This window comes from Falco peregrinus, chromosome 2 (genome assembly GCF_023634155.1).
Source record: "Falco peregrinus isolate bFalPer1 chromosome 2, bFalPer1.pri, whole genome shotgun sequence".
NCBI lineage: Eukaryota > Metazoa > Chordata > Aves > Falconiformes > Falconidae > Falco > Falco peregrinus.
This window is the reverse complement of record NC_073722.1, coordinates 40,572,282-40,593,337: the sequence shown is the minus strand read 5'-3', so window position 1 is coordinate 40,593,337 and position 21,056 is coordinate 40,572,282. Positions and strand designations below refer to the sequence as shown.

The following is a 21,056-nucleotide window of genomic DNA, read 5'->3' as shown; positions in this document are numbered from 1 at the left end:
GCTGACTTCAGCCTTAGTTTACCCTCAGAGCATTAAAAGATTGTTGATTCCAGTAGAGAAGACACTTGCCAGCCTTTATTTGTGCAAGAGTACAATTTAAAGAAAAAAATCTCAGTGACAAGTCCAGCCACTGGCAACCCAGCCTCTCTTCTACAGTTAGCAGCATCTCAAACAATGTGAATATTTTCACTGGAGGCAACGTGCTGGTGATAAGAAGTTTAACATGGCATTTATTTATTTTCAGAGCAGTAACGGATTTAGAAATAAATTATGTTCCTTACCCAAGACTTAGCTGAACATGTTATGAAGCTCAAAGAACAGACAAGAGCAGCAGATCCAGATGATGTCATGTAATAGAGCAATAAAGAATTACACAACTGAAGGCAATAGAGAAAAAACAGGATCACTCAGCAACACCAGAAGATGTAATAACGAATAGTTTTAAATCTTAGCTCTACTCACTTGCAAAGCCCCTTGCTTAACACATCCAGTTGGATCACATTACATCCATGGACATATTTACCTGAAATCTTCATGGGCAAGAAAAGGAGGGCACCAGACAGCAGTGCAGTTTCATATCCAGCAAAAACACATGGGAAGCAGCAGAGACTAAACCAAGCCTAACAAAGACCAACATTTTCTAAGCAGAGTAGTTTTTATAACTGACTCAGCAGCAGGTTCATGACAACTTGCAGCACAGAGTAGCTAGTAATTGGGAGCAACTAACAGTTTCCAGATAAGCTAATACCACCACCACCACCACCCCCCTTTTAACACAAACAGCAATCATATTCTGGGATGTGGTTGTGAAGATCCTAGTGTCATCACTTTAGGATGACTGCTTTCATCTCTGAGCAGATACAATTGCTGGCAGCAAATACACAAGAACAGAAAAAAGCCCCTCGGGTTCCACAACAGGCTTCAAAGCCCAATAGTGTTTTACTCGCTGCTAAAACAGACTCACAGTATGCTATGCTTGTTTAACTTAGTTTGAGTTGCATGAAAAGCCTCTCGCTTTTCTCCCTTTGAAGTGCTACCCTCCCCCAGCAATGGGACTGTAGGGTGCAAGTAGCAGGGATGCACTGGTTTTCCAATTTAAGTAATTACAACCTGACACCTCTGGCTTTGACACTGCAGACCAGGATCAGAACTGGCTATTTGGTAGAAGGATGCAGCAGAAGAGGCATTTCAAGAAACATGTTAGATCCAAGTAGCCAGCAAAGAGTTTGAGTTGAGCATGAGAAATGCAGCATCCCAGTTTAGGTCCTTCTCTAGAAGGGGCATTGCTATCCCTCTGTGGCTTCACCAAGAGTGGAGAATCTCTGATTAGGTTTGAGTGCCCATGACTTCAAAGCATCATCAATTCCAAGGAAACACCTGTCCTCTGAAACAAATGACAATAAAAGCTAATGCAACAGCACAACCCAACAGCGGAATGTCACTTTGGAACTCCGCTTGTCTGTTAGGAAGGGTTTACAGATGCCAATACCTGGTCCCAACAGGGACTGAAGGTCCTCTTGGCCACCTAGATACAGAAATTTATGGTGAGCTGAGGGCCCCACCAGCAATAAAGCTATGTTAGAACTAAGCTTAGAAACAGATGTTCAGATTAAGCCAAGCTAATTGATTAATTTAGTCTCACGTCTGGATAGAACAATTCACAGGTTCACTGCCCCACAGTTCGCACAAACAACCTCCAGGCTGCAATAAGGAAGCAACGATATAATTTGTTTCCCCACAGTTAAGTAAAAGCCCATAGTAGCTACCAATGCACCTCAGTAGCACAGATAGGATAAAACCCTTTTAACAGATGTTTTGATTTGCTTGGGAGCACTAAGGAACAAGTGTCCAGCTTACAGTTCCCTACCCCCACTAGGGAATGGAAGGAATCACTGCTGTCATTTACAGAGCAGATTGAAGGAGATATTAGCCACTTTCACCACCTTCCTTGGAAAGAAATGCTCTAGCAGAGAGCAGCCAGGCAGCATTTACTTCCTTAAAAACAAAAACAAAAACCACCACCAATAAAACCTACTCAAAATCACTCAAGTTTTACAATTATAAAAGACTTTCATCCAATTAAAGCCCTACAGATATGGGATAGAAACTTTCCCATTTACAAGTCAGACTTTCAGAGTTAATTAGAACATGAAAGCAGTAGCTGGGAATGCACATACTAAAGTACAGACCATTAAAATAGTGCTCTTAATCAAAAAGTTGACCAGCTGCTTGATGATCAGTGGCTTAGACTGCAGGAGCCACTGCCTGAAGATACAGCCACAGTTTTGCCTCCTTTTCACACACAGGTAGGCGGTGTGGTTGCAAAGGGACCATCACCTAGCATGGTTTGGGACACTGGTACACAGACCTCACCATCACTCCAACATAAACACTAGTAGCACCTCTCAACAGCAAATTCAAGATTTTGTAATCTGCCTCCCAGACAAGGAGAGTTACTCTCCCTACTGCCACATTAAACAAAACCAAGCTCTTTTGAAGTTGAAAGAGCAGCTGACTTAAATATGCAAGCTATTAGATAGCACTTGTTCTTAAAACTAGTTTGGACCAGTAGCATTCCCACTGCCTGGAGAACTGGATAAATAAAGCCCTTGATGCCATTATGAAACAGCTCAATACCCATATAATTACATTTTTGCATTAAATGCCATACACTATTGATGCCATCAGGGACTTATCTGCTCCCTCTGTGAACACCAACAAAGCATAAGGCCAAGCAGGAAGGAGTCTGAAAGCATTACAAATAGCTGTCTTGTTCAAGCACACACTTGCATTTCTCTTCTGTTGGTTAATGCAAGTAGTCATGCTGTGAAGGTGTATTTTAAGTGTTGGAGTTAACTCCAAGCTCAGGGCCTTCCTTCTTGACCACCATTCCATGGTGAGCTATCCGTGGTCTGTGTCAACCAGCCAGCTTTCACTCAACCCAGGGTTTCCTAACTGTTAAGCAACAGGCTCCTTCCCAGCAAGGCCAAGCTCACTTTCAGAAGAGATCTTCAGGAGCTCAGAGGGTCTGCAAACAGATCCACCTAGCTGAGGCTGGGCCATGGCCATCTGCACCTTCTCCACCGCCAAACACCACCTCACAAGTTGGATTTTTTCATCCCTTTAACACCAGCCACGCATCTCCATTTCCCATGGGAGGGAAGAAAGAATAAACCGCTAGACAAGGTGTTCTTGAGATAGAACTGAATATTGTCACTTGGAAAGGACCTACAATGATCATCTAGTCCAATCGTGAGATGATTAAGTCTGCTTTCTGCAACCTTTTGTAAAAGGGATAAACTGTTTCAGAACAATCTGGAGGCTTGCAGCTTTCTTTTCTGTCTTCACAAGGCAGAATGAGAAACTCTTCAGCATTTTGTACCCAAGAAAGAAGCTTGAAATCACCTGCCACTCTACAAAGGATTCCAGGAGAAACTGTTGCATGAAAACTTCCAGGTAGATGCAAGATTTTACAGTGTTTTATACCTCCTGTTTTGTGGCTTACATTTATTCCCTTCATGCCCCAAATCAAGCAGCTTAGCATTAACAGTCAACATTTTAATAATTGAGCTCCACTGCTTTGCATGAAGCATTGGGCAGGTAGGTTTAAAGCCTGCAGTTGGAACCACTCGCTCCAGTGTTGTTGGCAGAGCTAAACAGGATCCTGAGAGGGAACAATAAAATGATTACGGTTTCTCAGAAAACTGACCTGCGAGGAAAGCAATTATGGACAGGCTTCGAGACAGAGGAACTGGAAAGGAACAGAACAAAACCGAGCGAGGTAATTTTGGCTCGCTAACAGGAAAGTTTTCGCCTATTAAGCCTGTTAGACTGCAGTCCAGTCATCCTCTCCTAGGAGAGTGTTATTCCTGCACAAACTGGAAAAACACAAAGGTTACCATATAGCAAACAAGGTGGAGGGGTTTTGGATTTTTTTTTTCTTTAAATGCAAGAAAAACAAGTGCTTCTTATCTCTGATTTCAGTATTTTACTATCAGTCCTGTTCCAGAAGAATATAAAATTGCTTCCTTGCCACAGGAAAGATCACTACACTTAAAGGGATGCAAGATTTTCAGTGTAGGGTTCATTTCTGAAGCCTTACAATTGCACAGAACTATATAACCCTATTCAGATGCACAGACACCTGCGAGCTCTTTGGTAAGAGATTTTCTTACCTAAGCAAAAGTTCATAACCTATCCATATAGCTTTCAACTCACACAGATGTGGATGGGCACACTTAGTACAGTTGGCGCACAACACCAAACCCATGAAGTGTCCAGCCAAGCCTGAAAGCTTCAATCTAATGTCTCATTCTCCATCACTTAATTTTTTATTTTAGACAGCCCATCCATACTCCCCTTTCCTTATTCTGCACTTGAGGTTGCAGAATACTATGAAATGTCTTCAAGTACTGTGGTTCTTACCACACCACTGTCAGGCTTTTACCCCCAACAATGAGCAGAAACAAGTTTTATGCACTAAACCAACCCTTCATTGCCTGTTTGAGAATTGCATTTAGAATTGATCACCGTGACATACTTGCATATGCCAAGCTGCAGATCCTGTTCTGCAGACAGCTGCACTTACAACACCTACCCTCTGTTCTCCATTTCTACATTATTTTTTGGGTGTCCTAACTGAAGATAAGTAGACTTCAAAGAGCCACCTACAGAAGCACTGGCATGCTAACCATTCAGATTGTCTCCTCTGGCAGACAGACTGGCTCCTGGCTAGGAATCCTGAGAAAGTAGGTACAAAAGACTGAAATTAAAGCAGAGAGTATCTTAACAGTAATTTCCTTCTCTGGGGAGCTCCCACATGCCCTACCCTTTTATCAGCCTTCCAGTGAGGAAGAAGGTCCTGAAGTCCTAGGATGTGGCAAGTCATTACACCCAAAGACAGTGTAAAGCCCGTCAGGAACACAACTGCTTCATTACAACATTATGGTTTTTTTTGTTTTGTTTTTTTTTTTTTTTTTTAAAAGGTGGCCAAAGTCCACAAAAGTTCAATCAGTTTGAAGTATCCACAAGGATGGACCTATAGAAGGAGCCTTGATGTCATTTCTGATCTCTCAGCACCAGAACCACTAGATATAGGTCTCACTTACAGAGGAAATATTCCCTTGCACTGGTTTAACACCCACTACAGAACAACCATTTGGCCTCTAAATGAAGCCAAATACTCTTGGTAGTCTAAGGGCTTTGCTCCCTCCCCGATGAAAAAAATAAAGATATCTGAGAATAATTATGCACCTCAAATCTTCTGAACACCTCTAATGTGTGAGAAACTAACAGAGATATGAAAAGAGGCGGCTAGATTCATCTTATCAGACTGGCCTACAATTGCTGTTCCCACAAGAGAATGTTTTTACACCCTGGTAAGCTAGACAGCAGTTTGATTTTGGGAACATTTCAGTTCACAGCTAGAAACAACTCCTCTATCCACAGCATCTTCTTTCCCCAAGACGGTGATAGGCCTCAGACCATTTTGTCTCTGGACGTTGAGAACCTGAACCCTGCTGGGAACTAGAGAAGTAGCTAGAATTGTGGTCACAAAATTGACATTATTAAACCAACTAATGCACAATGCTGCTGGGTGGAAGATATCCTTAAGTGATCAAGTTTAACCGTAACTCCATACTGTTCTAAGCTTTAGGGAGGGAGAGGTCCAATGATACCTTTCCCAGAGCAGCAGGAGTTTGCCTTCCATCCCTTTCCAGGTACCCAGTATGCTGATCCACAAAAGGTACTGTGTCAGAAATTCCTACAAGTATGTTCCCCGTCTACACACAAACATGCCAAGTGCTCATGCTGTACATTAAAGAACTAGTAATGCTCTTTCCTTAGAACTGTGCAAAAATTTTTAGGTAAGAAGTTGCATGATATCTACTTCATCTCCTTGGCCATGCAGCTATTTCACAGAATGGTTTGTGTTGGAAGAGACCTTAAAAACCATCCATGTCATAGGCCCATCCATGCCATCTGTGTCCCATCCAGGGACACTTTCAACTAGACCAGGTTGCTCCAAGCCCTGTCCAACCTGGCCTTGAACACTTCTAGAAGTTCATCTCTTCCCACTGATGTCATTATTGATACTAACTTTATTCCTTCAAATCTTTCTCTCACTGCCTGGCTAAGCTACCAACAGGCTGTCCTGCTGTCAGCTGGTGAAAACAGGGGAGCAAATCAAGGCAGTGTTTGAAAGAAGCAACTCTGGCAGGCTGCTGCTTCAGCATGATTCTGTTTTCATCTGAGAGATACAAAGCAGATACCCATGGTGTATTTGAACAGAGGGCTTGCATGCCATTGCAAGTATTTTACTGACTGAGAACACCACAGGAGTTAACTGCCAGGCATCTTCTGTCACCATGTGTTCCAGGACTCCCCTCTAGATTCATCAGGCTATTTTGATGATTGCTACCTGAACAATTGCAATCAAAATACTTTACTCTGAAGCAGTGCTAGGGGACTACTAAGTGCTGAGAACCAGTTGTGGTCATATTGGTTGAGTAATATTATCTCCCCGGGCTTTTTCTCACCTCCTTGGGATATAGGCATTCAGTGCCCAACAGATTTGGATGAAGATATTCCACCTTGCCCCACACTGATAAATTAAGTGCTCTTGTTAGTTTTAGCAAGAAACACTCACTGAGGATTTGACCCAAGCTTGCTACCCAGCTTTGTACATCTCCGTGAGCAGTTCTCCCCAGGCAGCCTGCCTAGACATCATGTCTAGGTCATGTTTTGGTCCCCCAGCAACAGACTGGAGAACGAACTTGTGTCCTTCACCACAGACAGGATGGTTCTGTCTCAATACCAAAACCAATCCAGGTTGCAGGTTCTACCCCAAGCAAGGTAAATGAGATCTGACAGCTCTAGAGAAGTCCAAAGCCTTATCAAAGTCTAATCCCTTATTGCACAAGACACATGCTCCAGTTCAGAACATTTCAGCACAATTTACGGTTGATTTCAGTCTATATCAAACTTATCACTACCTAGATCTGGTGTGGGTTGGTTTACCAGACTGCTTTCAACCTCACTCATTAAGAAGCTTGAAATCACTAACTAGCAGTGCCCCGATCCCACAAAGCATTCTGAAGTGCTGAAAGCACCATCCTAGCTGGATTCAAGGTTATTATCTGACTTTCTGAAAGACTCAGAGGTTCACCTGGTCCATTTCCTCTATAATAAGGGTTATGATCATCAACAAGCAATAGAAACTATGAGGAAAGAGTTTAGCAAGTCCTATGAAAAAAAATAAGGAACAGCTTAGTAAATCCAGGGAAAGAGATCAGGATGCAGACAGCTACAGACTCAACCCAACTCCTTACAACATCCACAGAGTGAGTGTTTCTGGCCACACTTCCCACACAAACATCCCATTGAAGTTTTGTTCTGCAGAGAACGCTATGGCTGGAAGCACAGTTGCTATCGGCACGTTAACCTTGAACATAAGGGGAACTGCTGAGGATGAGCATGGCGGAAAGCAAGAGTATCTCGAGAGCTTGAGGACAGCTCTTTCCACTGGTCAACAAAATCTACTTCCAGCTTAGTATTTTGGACTGGATAACAGCTACCAACAAATACCTAGAAGAGAGTTCTAACACCAGCCCAGCCTATAGGGAGGCCTCCTAGGACACCCTCCAACAAGCCTGGAGACCAAGGACTTTGAGAGTCAGAGGCAGGTCTCTGCACCTCATAGCCTGCAGCGCATATCCCTTCCACAGAGGGGCTCACTCTTTCTTTGGAGATGCTGAAATGCATTAAAACCCTCAAAATCCTGCAGCAGGGAGCTCCACAGTTTCACATGCAGTCATAAGAACAGCTCCCTTTTGTTAGACTGTTAAGCAAGAAATCCGCATAACATGCCTTCGTCTCCCACCTTTGTCTGCACTCCTCAGTCCTCTTTCCTTGGGACTTTTTCCAGGCTGAAGATAATTTAACTTTTTTTATTCCTTGTGCAGAAGCTATTTTTTACCATGGCCCTTACTATTGCCTTTCTGACCCTCCAGTGATGCATAGGGATGTTGGAGGGGCAGCACGGACAACTCTGGATTTTGGAGCACTACATTTTAAACCTGGCTTGTATTCCTGTAAAGGAACAAATTGAGCAAAGACACACAAGGACACCTCTCTTTGCCTACCAAAGTCACAGTGCTTTTCCTCCATTATTCTGGGTAAGCCAGAAACTTCTCACTGCATTTCCAGTAACCAAGAGACCCTAAATCAGAGGAAGATCAGATCATACAGAGTCATTCATATCTTCAGCAACACAAACAGAATTAGTGGTGGCCTGGAGGAATACAACTTCAACAGACTATTTCAGGTCAGTTAAACAAATTTGGCTCAATAACACAAGTTTATGTTCCATTTCCCTCTGTAAATCATGCCCCAGTAATGACACTGAAGCACGGTTTAATGAAGATGGAGTTATATAACAGCACAGAGGAGAGCGCCGCAGAACTAAAGTTAGGAGTTAAATCATTGCCCAGTTATTATCCCAACAGAAAACTCACTGCTAACACAAAAGACTTCCAGAAAGGTCATGCTCAGGGAAGCAATAACACCCCTGCTTCAAAGCAAGGAGATTTGCACATTGATTTCAGCCATCTGGAAGTATATTTCTGGAAGGCTCAAAGCAGGGCAGCCCAGAAGAACGGAATGGGAAGCTCCAGGGAAGCAGCTGAGATGCTTTGAAACAGGTTTCCTGCAGGTAAAGGCTTCTCTGTTAGATGGGGAGATACGATGACTTCAACCCGTCATCCCTGAGAACAGGCTGATTAGCGGGTGGCATCAGGACAGGAGAACGAACAAGTCTTCCCAGCCGGTACAATTCGTACCCTTTACAGCAGGGTCTTTCACATGCTCAGAGCAGGCAGTACCCTCAGGGTGGTATCCCCATTGCCACACTGGTGTGCTCATGTGAGATGGGTACCAGAGTCCTGGGAAGTGGCTGGGGATACCACCTCTGTGTAAGAAGCCCTCAACATCCCAAGGCTGCCAAAAAGCTCCTTGTAACTTCATTCCAGTCTTGGAACACTGTTCACTGGCACAGGCAAGTATGAAAGCAACCCTTTTCTTCTGCATCCCTCAGAGCCAGCTCCTCTAGAGCTCTCCATGAGTTCAAGACCAGCAATTTTTGGGTGGGTTCTAAGTACTTGTACCCCTGGCCAGCCCAAACTCTGGAGAATTGGTGAGGGCTGGGAAATTCCAATCACAGCCAACATGGGCCACCTCCTGTGTACCTGCCTTACAAGCATGAATGAAGCTGCAGGACCAGCAAGCACTGGAGCTATCCAGGGTACCCCAATAGCCTTCCACCTCCTCCTTCACCCACCCCGCAGCTCCACAGGGCAGAGAACTCATCTCCAGCTACGCGCCCCACCACATAGCACCCTGTCTGACCCACAAAGCACTTGCTACTCACATACATCTCTGTTTATTTTATCATCATCACACTAACAGTGAGTTTCAAGGCAACAAGAGCCAACTCACACTAGGACAGGTTCTCAGGATCTGCTTCACAGCCTGCTCGGGACCTCTCATCCCTCAAGGGAGGGAGAAAGACACAAGTTGAGTAGATTACCTACATCTAGCCTTGCTTCCAACCTTACCATCTAAAAATCAGTGCTACTTATCAGCCCTGCCATCACCACCTCTACTAGGGGGAGGCAAACCATGGCCACTCCACCACCTTACAACCACCTTGCCTCCTGCTTCATCCTAACCCAGGGGTGTTGTTTTTAATTTTTTTTCCCCTTCTCTGCAACAGCAGCCTGAGGCTGGACCGATGCTGCAAGAGTTACACAGGGCTGTGTTGCACAGATCCTCCAAATATAGCCGGGAAAGGGCTGGCGTCCCCATGCAGGAAGGCCCCCTGCCTCCGGAAGGAGCTCCAAGGGGAAGCGCTCGCTCAGCAGCTTCCTGGCTCTGCTGGCTGGGAAAGCTGTTTGTGCTGGCAGCCCCGGCTGGGGGACACCGCCGCGTTTCATCTCAGCTCGTAACAATTACCCACATCCAGGGACAGCCCCAGGGGCTGTGCTTGGGCACTAGGAACAAAGCCACAAGAACAGATAATAGCGTCCAGAAGCAGCTTGTCCTTTCAGCATCTCCTGAGGAGGTATGCCAGCTCCTGCATGGCCTTCTCCCTGGCCCCAGGCTTCCAAGAAAAAAAAAAAAAAAAAAAAAAGATGTGGAGGAGACTGAGGCAGACATGAACTTGGACATGTGGTTTAAAGAGGGAAATAAGAACAACAAGGAACAAAATTTATGTGTCTCTAGTCACAGCCATGTATCTGGGTGATCCTTCCTCCTCCTCTCAACACCCTGTGGCTCTGTTCTTGCTTGGATAAGACCAGTCACCCCCATCCATGTTCCTTTATTGCCCGCAGAGGGGCTGTTGCATGGGCAGAGCCTATGGGTACCAGAAGCGGCAGGGAAGAAAGCTATAGAGAACAGCACAATCATTTTAAGCTTCCTAGCTCAGGAGGATGGGGTGGGAAATAATCAAAACTAAAAAAAAAAAAAAGTTAAGAATTGTGTGCAAGAAATGCTGTGTTTTATTACAGAACAAGTCTGTCTATAAGGCAGATCCCAATTAAGGGTGTCGGTTCTGAGTGTCACAGTATTCCCAGCACAAACATGCTCTGCTCACAGCATTCAATTCTTAGAAATATTAAAGTAGCAGGCATGGAAGCAGGCAGCAGGCCTTCAGAGCCTGCTTTCTAGGTTTTCAGTGATCCAGAGCAAGCCAAAGGCACACAAAGTAAACACTTCTGCTGGTATTGAGCATGTACATCTGTAATGGACTTACTCATGGTGCCCTATAAAAGCAGTCTGGGCAGTCTCTGAATGTTTTCTAGATCCAAAGAGGTCTAGCCAGGTGTAGACAGAAGCAAGTACTCTGCAGAAAGACATCTGCAGCTAGTTAATCTTCATTTAAAGTTGCTCTCCAGATTCCCCCCAACTTCTGTAACCTCTAGCCCAAAAATCACAGCACTAGCTGATGTTGTAGAAGTTGTTTGGGCTTGTGGTTGGGTTAATGCTGGCTGGGCACTGGGTGCCCCCCCCCCAGCCGCTCTCTCCCTGCCCTCCTTCACCAGACCCAGGAGAAAAAAAAAATAAAAATGTAAGGCTCACGGATCAAGGCAAGGAGAGAGAGATCGCTCACCAGTTACTGTCATAGGCAAAACAGACTCGACCCAAGGACATTAGTTTAATTTCCCCCTATTCTGATTTGATTGGTAATAATAAGAAATAAACCCAAACCTTAAAATCGCAGAGCTCACTCCTGCGTGGGGCCCTCGCAGGGAGACAGTCCTCCATGGGCTGCTCCGCCATGAGTCCTTCCCACGGGCTGCAGCTGGGGATCAGCTCCCCCGGGGCTCCCCGGGCCGGGCCGGGGGGCACGGGCTGCCTGGCCGGGGGCTGCCCCGCGGGTGGGGGGCACCTCTGCTCCGGCGCCTGGCGCTGCTGCAGGATCTGTCCCTTGTCCCCGGCGTAAGCGGCGCCCCCCAGGCGGTGCCAGCGTGGCCGCTGGGCTGGGCCATGGCCAGCGGCAGGCCCGGCTGGGAGCCGGCTGGCGTTGGCGCCATCGGGCACGGGGGAGCCTGCTGGCACCTGCTCACAGGAGCCGCCCGGCAGCCCCCACCACCAAACAGGCACACAAATCCAGTACAAGGCTTCTCATCTCTTTGAGAGGAAGGACACCAGAGCTACCAACACCTTCCTTGATTCCTGGTTACAGCCTTGCCTCAGGATGGATCCTCATCCACCTCTACTAGTATTTCACTTCTCTATCTGGAGGCAGATAAGCTGTCTGGCTGTTTCCCACTTGGTAAGGTCTCCAAGGGAAGCCAGAAAGTTGTTCTTAGGCAAGCTGAGAGTATTTTTTCTAGGGGTAGGAACCCACATGCAGTCTGTCTTGCTCCCTCACTTTGTTGGCGACATGTATTTCCATCCAGCTCCCCCTGCCCACTTCCACCCTGGCACACCATCCTTGCTCCTGGTGTGGCCAGAGCCAAGCCGGTGACTTTGCTGTGTCTAAAAGACCCCGATGGTAGCACAAGAGCTGTTCTTTAGAGAGGAACTCTGCAAAACCACCAAAAAAGCCACCATTTAGCAAATAGATTTCTACATTGCACTCAATGCGGTCATTCTGCTGCACCAGATTGTTTTCATGCTGCAAAGTTAACTCTTCCAGACAAAAGAGGGAACACGGAGTGGGCTGCAAAGTTAACTCTTCCAGACAAAAGAGGGAATACGGAGTGGGTTATGACTTCCTTCTGTTAAGTCATTTAATCAGAAAGGAAACCCCAGCAGAATACACAGCATAGCATGTCCTGCACCATAGGATTCCTGTTCTGCAGAATCCTGAAGCTGACTGAATTTAATTGCAGACTTCTGCTTTTTTTCCCCTGAAAACCCCACATTTTAGAGAGATGACATCTCTCAGCATGAGCATCTTTGAGTGTCAGAGGCCTTTCTGGAGGTGTCGTGTTTGTACAGCCAGAAGAGCCAAGAACAGTACAAGAAGGAACCCCAGCCACCAGGAAACAACATGCTTTTATAAACCAGCAAGATGAAGTCCAGAATAGGTATGTATGGTCTGCTCTGCTCTGTTCTGGCCAGCATTCCTCTTGGCCTTGCCATGACATCTGTTGTTTCATAGCAAAGTCCCCTGTGAGATTACACACATGATTTAGCCCTTGCAGCCTTGCCAACCTCGCACATCATTATCACAGCCACTTTAATGCCGCCTCCACGCCACCACCTTAGCCTACAGGCTTGCAGTGTGATTTGGCCATTAAACCCATAAGCAGGACTGCTTGACAAAAAACCCTCTGAAGTGGTCCTGAACGCCTGCCCTTTTGGATTACGGATGGGCAAGTTATGAATTTGTTTTCACACACTCCAAGTTAAAAGTTTATCAGATGTGAAACCAGACATTTAGCCAAAAACTAGTTGACGGAGCCCAAGTTCGAAAGACTCTCAGATGTGCTACAAATTCTAAAGCTGCATCTCAAGAGAGAGAGTCCACAGGGATTAAACACTCAGTGCCTCAGAAAAAGATAAATTTGTTCTCCAGTTGTAATACAGGGTGTCATCCCATGGGTCAATTTTAGATTTTTAGTAGGCAGAAATTACTCACATGGGAGACTTCTCGCTGGGGGTGTTGCAGACACAGACCTATCTTGCAATCCAGCATGATGACTTCTGCAGCGCTTTAAGCATAAGCAGCTTTAATTTCAAAGAGTTGTTCTGCATTTCACCTCAAAGTTCATTTGGATTGAAAGAAACACCACCACCAGAGAAGATGGAAGGAACCCTTTAGGCTAATATACCCGAGTGCATTAGTTAACTGGAGGTTCATGCAAGATGCGTAACCACACACAGCTCATCCCTCTTATACTCTGCAAAGGGGATGCCCCGTTACAGAGAAGTCTTATGTAACACAGTCATCCTCCCTCATTTTGCAGGCAAGGAGTGCTCACAAGCGGAACAGAGCATCCTAAAGCCACACCAAGACTACTAGAGGAGAGGAAAACAGGGAACAAGTTGTGGATGTCACATCTGTGGAAGCGTTCAAGGCCAGGTTGGATGGGGCTTGGAGCAACCTGGTCTAGTGGAAGGTGTCCCTGCCCATGGCAATGGGGTCGGAACTGGGTGGGCTTTAAGGTCCCTTCCAACCCAAACCATCCTATGATTCTAATATTACAGCACCTATGGTGCCTACGCCACAATGCTGATTCCTGCTCCCCCCAAAGATGAAAGGCCAGAAGGCCATGCGTGTTATTGCAAGGGATGAGCACCCCAAATGCTGATGACGTTGAGGGAAGAGCTCATTTAAGTGGATCAGACTAGGTTTGGTTAGCAGATTCTTGCTGCAACGACCCATGGGATAAGCCAAAGGCTCAGCTACCCCACAGGGAATTTCAGATACCTAAGAGGAGTTATTTCAAGTGCTATGTAATAGATATATGGCCTTACCCTGAGGGGGACCTTAAGTAAAATTTAATTTTAAGTGCTCAGATGATACCACTATTTCTATATTAAGATAATGCCTGGTAACATAAGCAGGTATTAAAATGTTGTTTTTAATACCACCTGCCTCATGTTTTTCCACTGGCAATTTCAAACACACTCATTAAGATCATCACTAGCGGTCATTTAACACAAGCCTTACTAACATCACAGTATCCCAATAGGTAAACCTCATGAGAGAGCTTATTTCCTAATTTTGGAAGCACTGTTACCTCAGATACGAGGGACCAGAGCAACTGGTTTTACCTTCAAACTTCTAAACCCGCCTTTATGGAGGGACCTACAGGCGGTCACAGAGCTTGTTTTAGGCAGGCAGGCAGGCTGGCTGGTGGGCATTATTGACCTTTTCATGTTAAGAGCATCCATGGATGTGCGATTGAGTGCTTCAGGCTGCCTACAGTTTTTGTGCAGAAGTCACAAATATATTGAAGGTATTGAAGATGGTTTTTTCTTCCCATCCACTCTTACCTGCAGTGAAAGTAGACTTGTAATTAGTTCAGTCTATCATGCAGTGCTATTTATTTTGCAAGAGATTTTCAGCCAAAATAGGCTGGGCATTAACATTTTATCTCCTGCTCTGCTTTTGCTAGTGCTTGAATAGAGAAGACCAATTGTATTTATTCATTTTAAGACTGCATACAGAACAAATCCTACCATACCTTCATTTCTGAACTGTCAGGAGCAGATTGGCTCTTAGCTGGACTCTGGAGGAGGCTAAAACGTCATGTGTACAGCGTGGTTTATCTGAAGTTGTATTACAGATGTATTTCACGCTGCCTTTCCATGTGGTCATCCAGTCCCACGTAGAGCAGACCATGTCACCCCATCTCAGAAATAGCTCTGAAGAGCTACTGAATGGCTTGTCACCGTGGGGGTCAAGGTTACTCCTTCTCACACCATGGAGGTAAAGAGCAGCACTCTTTGCTTTTATATGCTCATGCAACACCTAAGGCTTCAAAAGCCTTCAAAATTCATCAGAAGTGAAAAGCAAGGCCAAACTTGCAGCGCTGCTCTCCTGGATTTCCTAAACCACTGTTTTCAAGGTTCCCCTCAATTCTTTCACACAAACCTGCTCTGTATAACTGAAAGTTGCAATTAAGAACCCAACAGTCAGAGGCCTTGTAAGGATGAATGAGGACATGCACGCATGGTTGCATTTCCATATTCAACCTTTAAAACAGAGCTCATTGAATAAGCATCAGAGACTGCATGCCCCACCCCACATCTGCCTGCAGTCACTGGAGCCATTCTATTAGTTGCTCTCCAAATTCATATTTCACACTACAAGTGGTGGTCAAATAATCATCCAAGCAAGCAAATAAACTTGCATTCTTCTCCAAGACACACAACTACCCGCCTCCCCGGATGCATATTTAAATATCAAAGCAGTCTATCCTTTAAGACTCCTTCAGAAACATTTCATTCTCACATTCTGTCATCTGCAAAGCTGGAGAAACCAAATGACCATGGCACATTCATGACAGTGGGATACTCTCCAGTTAATTTTTATCTGCGTGCAGACTCAGAGTCATGGTCAGAGTTATACGCACAGACCTCTTCTCCAAGAGTCTTTGCGCTGCTGCAAACAGTACCTACATCACACCTTCCACAATTTTTGATAGAAGGCAACAGTCCAGCATCAACACATCAGGATCCCCCCTAACTGTTCATATGGCATAGGATGATAAATATTCCACCAGAGCCCCCACAGCCTGCCAGCAGCCAGAACTCAGCTGGAATTTGAAGGACGAAGTCACCCATCTCCCAGACCAAGCCTTGGAGTCTGTAGCAGAAGTTTTGCAAACACATTTTGCCAAGGGAAACCACTTCTTTGCCTCATGGGGAAATGCGTGTGCTGCTGAGACCGTGATCCTCTAAAGAGCTTCTGTTGAAATCTAAATACATGCGTCAGTGACAATGCATGGTACGAAGCGCCTAGAATTAAGAAGAGCTAGTTAAGGATCTAGGCATTTGGTTTCTTGATGCTCTATACACAGACTCTGATTAATTTGCACCAGAGCTGACACCTATTGCCTTTTGAAGGTGAAAGCAAAGCTACTTCTATTTCTAAGCAATTAGGCTTTCCTAAGAGGCTCAGCTTCCAAGCGCTTTGTTTTCAGAGTCAAGTATCATTCCTGACAAACACTATCCCCACTCTTAAAGGGAAGAGCTTACATCAGGGATATCATAATTAACCAGCCTCACAGGTGAGGCACAAGCATAGCAAGAGAAAACCACCATAAACAGATGCCTGCATATAAAACCCACATCTCAATGGGTAAGCAACCCACCTTCTGGGAGGTGGCAATAGCTATCTTAGAGGCAGCGAGCAAAACATGCAACACACATGGCACACAGGACACCCTGGACAAGTTGAGTAAGGGGATTGGGGCATATGGTGATGAACAGAGTGCCCCAAATGAAGATTAAGCTACACTGACTCAGGCTGATAGTTAGCTTCACACATCAGAGGCAGATTTTTAGTTCACCAGGGAAGCGACAACTTACTGATGTATCTGTCAGCACAAGAAGAGACTGATTCCTACTCTCAACTAACAGCAGCTAGAGAAAAAGCAGAGGGGCTTAACGGTGCTACAGTACGCAGAAAACAGCAGTGGGAATGAGATACACTTGGGATGTGTACCACAAAAAAGAATTAATGATCCATCTGGTTTTCAGCTTGCTAGAGGAGCTGAAAAGTGCAATGTTTTCAAAAGGGGGAAGGGATAAACCAAGCTAACAAGACATCAGTATCAGCTGATAAAAGAGAGAGTAAAGTTGTGGCAATGAAGAACAAACAAAAATGAGATGTGCAATCGCTACCCATACTTTCCTTCCTTCAGGAGAAAGGAGCTGTCACCCACAAATACACAGTGCTGACAAACCACAAGGACACCAGTTAAGCTAAAAACCTTGGTATTTAAAGAAATCTATTCTTCCCCTCTCTGGCAGAGGAGGTTTACTTGAGAAAAAAGCTTTTTGCTTATTTAAAAACAACTTGAGCAAAACAGATAACACCCTCATACAGCTAGTCTCTACCTTTGTATTTTGGTATTTGCAATTATAAACCCTTATCCACTGGGAGAAGAATCCACACCACAGCGTGGATACATCCCTTCCCTGTAGTACATTTCTCAGTGTCTGGTACACCATGTACCATTTAATATATCCACATAGAAGAGTCTGAGACAAGAGCTACAGCTGAAAATTACTCAAGAAAAAGTCATGTTAATAGAAACCTGCCTCAGAGAATTAGTGCTCATCTTGTCAAGCTTCCTGTGCCTGTCTGCATTGGTCTCCTTACTAGATATCTGTGTCACACTTGGGCTCATAACTGTCTGCCAGACCCCCATCTTTTACTCTTTAAGGTAGTAAATGACTCAAATACAGAAGCATCACATCCATTTTCTGCCAACAGGCAGAAGTTTTATTTCCTAATAGTTACAGTAGAATTTAGCGCACACTTAGTACTTTTGAGATATAAAATGTTATTTAAATGCCATCACGTAGTGCTCAAAAAAGAAAGCCATTTTAAGAAAAGCCAAGATAATTCCACAGGGAAAAATCATTTAAGCTTCTCAAAAAGAAAGGGTTTCTCTTCAAGTGCCTTTCCAGCAGAGGTACCTCATCTGTACAGTTTTCATCCTCTAATCAAGATGGGAGTCATACATACATATACACATACACAAAATGCAGCGGGGAGCAGTACTATGGCTTATCATAGTTTTTCAGTCAGATTAGGAGATGTTCATTACCAGAAAGGAAAAATAAAAATACTTAAACTTGTGAGAAACAAGTATGTAATGCTTCATCAGCAGTTACCACCGCAGGTTAACTGTTTCTCTGCTCTGCATGAACAGTTATTAATTCAACATGTCTACACCTGAATTCTGTTGTTGCTGATAGAAATTCAGTGTTCAAAATTATTCCCGCATCTTTCTGTGGAGGGCACTTACACAACCCTTTCCTCACCCACACTTATTCTTGACCTCCTCCTCCTCTCCATACTACCACGCAACATGGGAACGTGGCCAGATGTAGCACACTGACTCCCCACACATCAGCCCACCAAGGGGGGTGAACAACTTTTGACCATTTCCCTTGCCACCAGCATCCCAGAACTTACGCCTGGGCCATGGTCTCCTGTTTGGGCTGGTGTTGTTCAGTAGCTGTGCACTTAAAGGAGTCATCTCCGAAAGGTAGGTGTGTGTGTGCAGATTCCCAAGTTTAACACCTGACAGTGCTAGAAACCAATGTCCAAACCCCTCTCAAGCTGATCCTACACTGTTCACCCCAAACCCAGGGCAAAGCCAGGCTCAGATTTCAGTACCTAAACTCACTAGTTGGTGTGCCTTGTGGCCCTACTTGGTTTTCTCTTATATTCATACAATTCTAATACTCAATAATTAAGAGATGAGCATGAGGACTCCTTTCCTTTGGGAGGGGTTAGGGGCTGAAGCAACGCAACATTGCAAATGCACTGTTGGCCGAAAGCCTCTGAAATTGGCGATCCAGAGACAACTCTTGCACTGTCTGGTCAGCTGAAGTCCTGACCAGCTTCTAGGCACTGAACAGCATCTGCTGTAGACAAGGACTGGTGTCGCCCAGCTGGAGGTGTTCACCTTCAGGTAGAGGTCTGCCTATATGCGAGGGAAATCCTCAACTCTTTCACAGCACAGAATTTGAAGCCTTTCTAGGTAGGCAGCCCAGTGGTACTAACATATACGAGCTTGGACTACTGAGAAACCAGCTACCCTCAAGGGTACAAGAGGTACTGTTAATAGCATTTGAAAGTCTGTGAGATTTTTTTTTTAAAATATCTCCTCTTGCCAGCTATCATTACCTTCTAATGAGAAACAGAAATACTGTGGCTTTGAGAAAATACAGTTTCCTTATCTGTTGTCCTGCTTGCTCCTCATGCCATACCAAGAGAAAGTTCCTTAAGACTGTGATGCTGAAACCCAAAAGTACATTTTTCTAGCTACTCTGGTCCCAAAGGCGTCAGCAACACCTGGAGCAGACATGAAATTGGTGCCTATCACTGTGCTCACAGCCTCCTCTCTCCGAGTCCCTTCTGAACTTACTCCACCTCCAGAGCAGACCTCATCCCTGGCCTGAGAGCGTATTAGAAGAACAAATCTTGGGCGGTAGGACCATAAAGTGGCAGTCGCGACTACTTCAGTTTGAACCCAGGGCACGCCTGGTCCAGCCATGTGCTCCTCCAGCTGCAAGGCTATTGTGTAAAAGCTAGTAACCAAGAGAACTGGCTATTTTTCTTGTTAATCCCATTGCTTGTTACCATGGAGCTCTGTTGCGAGTTCAGTGCTGTTCGCCCACGCCAAGGACTGAGGAACATTATTACAAGCAAGACCCTTCAAGGACTTATCAGGGAGATACTCAGCCCACCCAAGATGCCTAGAGCAATTTAAGTTTCTGTCAAGGAATGTAGCTTGAATTTGATGTGATCAGTTAGTAGGGTGGAGGGGCAAAGCTGGTGGTCAACTTCATTCGTCTCAACGCTTGGCACCCATGTTAAGGCCAGGCTGCACACGAAACACTCAAATATTTAATGCTCAAAGCATGAGAAGCTTGGAAAGTACCGAGGAAGGCAAAAGATACAATGACACACTTAGCAACAGATGTAGGGCTTCAGCTTTAAAGACAGAAGTTGTACACAACGCACTCAAGCAGCCAGTGCTTCAGGGAGCATTGAGGGATGGTTCTGATGGGAACAGAAGCAGCTGCACTGACATAGACTCGACCATTTTAGCAGACACAGATCGCCCACTGCAGTTTGTCTTCCCAATTCCAAAACCCAGTGCCTAGCCCTGCTGGCAGCACCATGCCATGCTTGCCAGCATAATTCAGGCCTGGGGAAAAAAAATTAAATGTCTAGAGGTGCTGTACAGAAAGGATTACTGACACGTCAGCACCTCCTAGTAAGGAACCAGGAGGGCAGAAAGCCCTAGCATAGAAGAGGATCTGGGCAACAGTTCTTCACACTCCAGTACTAGAGATATGGTATTAAAAAAGCAACAAGAGCAGAAGGGAGACTCCTGGTTGAGCATCACAATCACATTGCTATCCCTTAGCCTGGATGGGAAAGAAAGGATCCTCCAGTGCCTGTGGGGTGTTTGGACTGCACAAGTCACCAACATGCTACAGTCCTTACACAAATGGCGGCCAAACCAACAGGGGGGAAAAAAAACCCCAAACTACTTCAAAAGCATTCTCTCCAAGCCCACTATGAAGGACCAGGCACCACACCACAATCCCCCGACCTGGGCAGCCAGACAGAAAAATCCCCAGAACACTCTGCCTGTCCCCTCCCCCTCAGCCCCCAAAACAGGGAGAATGCAGCCCTCCAGCAACACATGCGTTCATGCTGGCCATCGTGGAGCTCATGCACTGATATCAGATCAGACAAACATCACTAACCTCTCACAGGAAACATCTCCATTGCAAGACGCTCACTTGAGTGGGTCAGATGAACACACCGCAAGACTGCCGGTAACAGAGAGGCCAAGGAGCAAGTCTGAAGAGCCCAAACACTGGTATAACATTGATAAAAATACATTCAAAACAGTGTAGCCAGCCAACTCCAGGCTTCCATTTAAAGGATCACTAGATCAACACCAGGCTTATTCCTTAAGATACAGACAGTAGGAGATGAAGTTTTTAAGAAGTTGTTGAATCACACCCATTCTTAAAAATAAATCAACTATTAAAAGACACGCTGCTTTAGAGATACGTATTCCTCATTGTCCTAATTACAAAGTTGGCTGAATGGAGCTCTTTGAAAAATGAAACACGGCTGTTGTCATGCTGTTTCAGCAGGGTGGTGTGTCAGAGGAAGTTCTCCAGCAGACAATGTTCTTTCAGGGTCTGATTGTATATCTAAGGGAGGGCCACATGGCCCATGACCCCTGAAATGCATCCATTAAAGAAAATAGACTCTCAAGCACACAATCACTTCCATTTGTCTTTTGTGCTATTGTGGTAGATTCAAGAAT

The 21,056-nt window shown here is 45.2% G+C and overlaps 1 protein-coding gene across 1 annotated transcript in view; it reads right to left on the bottom strand.

Annotated features, from left to right (window-relative positions):
- The window catches only part of SLC4A11 (solute carrier family 4 member 11), a 123,853-nt gene extending 103,053 nt beyond the window's left edge, over positions 1–20,800 (bottom strand). Inside the window, exon 1 of the mRNA XM_055796246.1 lies at positions 20,482–20,800. Coding sequence (XP_055652221.1) covers positions 20,482–20,620 — 139 coding nt within the window. The 5' untranslated portion in view covers positions 20,621–20,800. The remainder of the gene's footprint in view (positions 1–20,481) is intronic.
- Between the last annotated feature and the right edge of the window lie 256 nt (positions 20,801–21,056).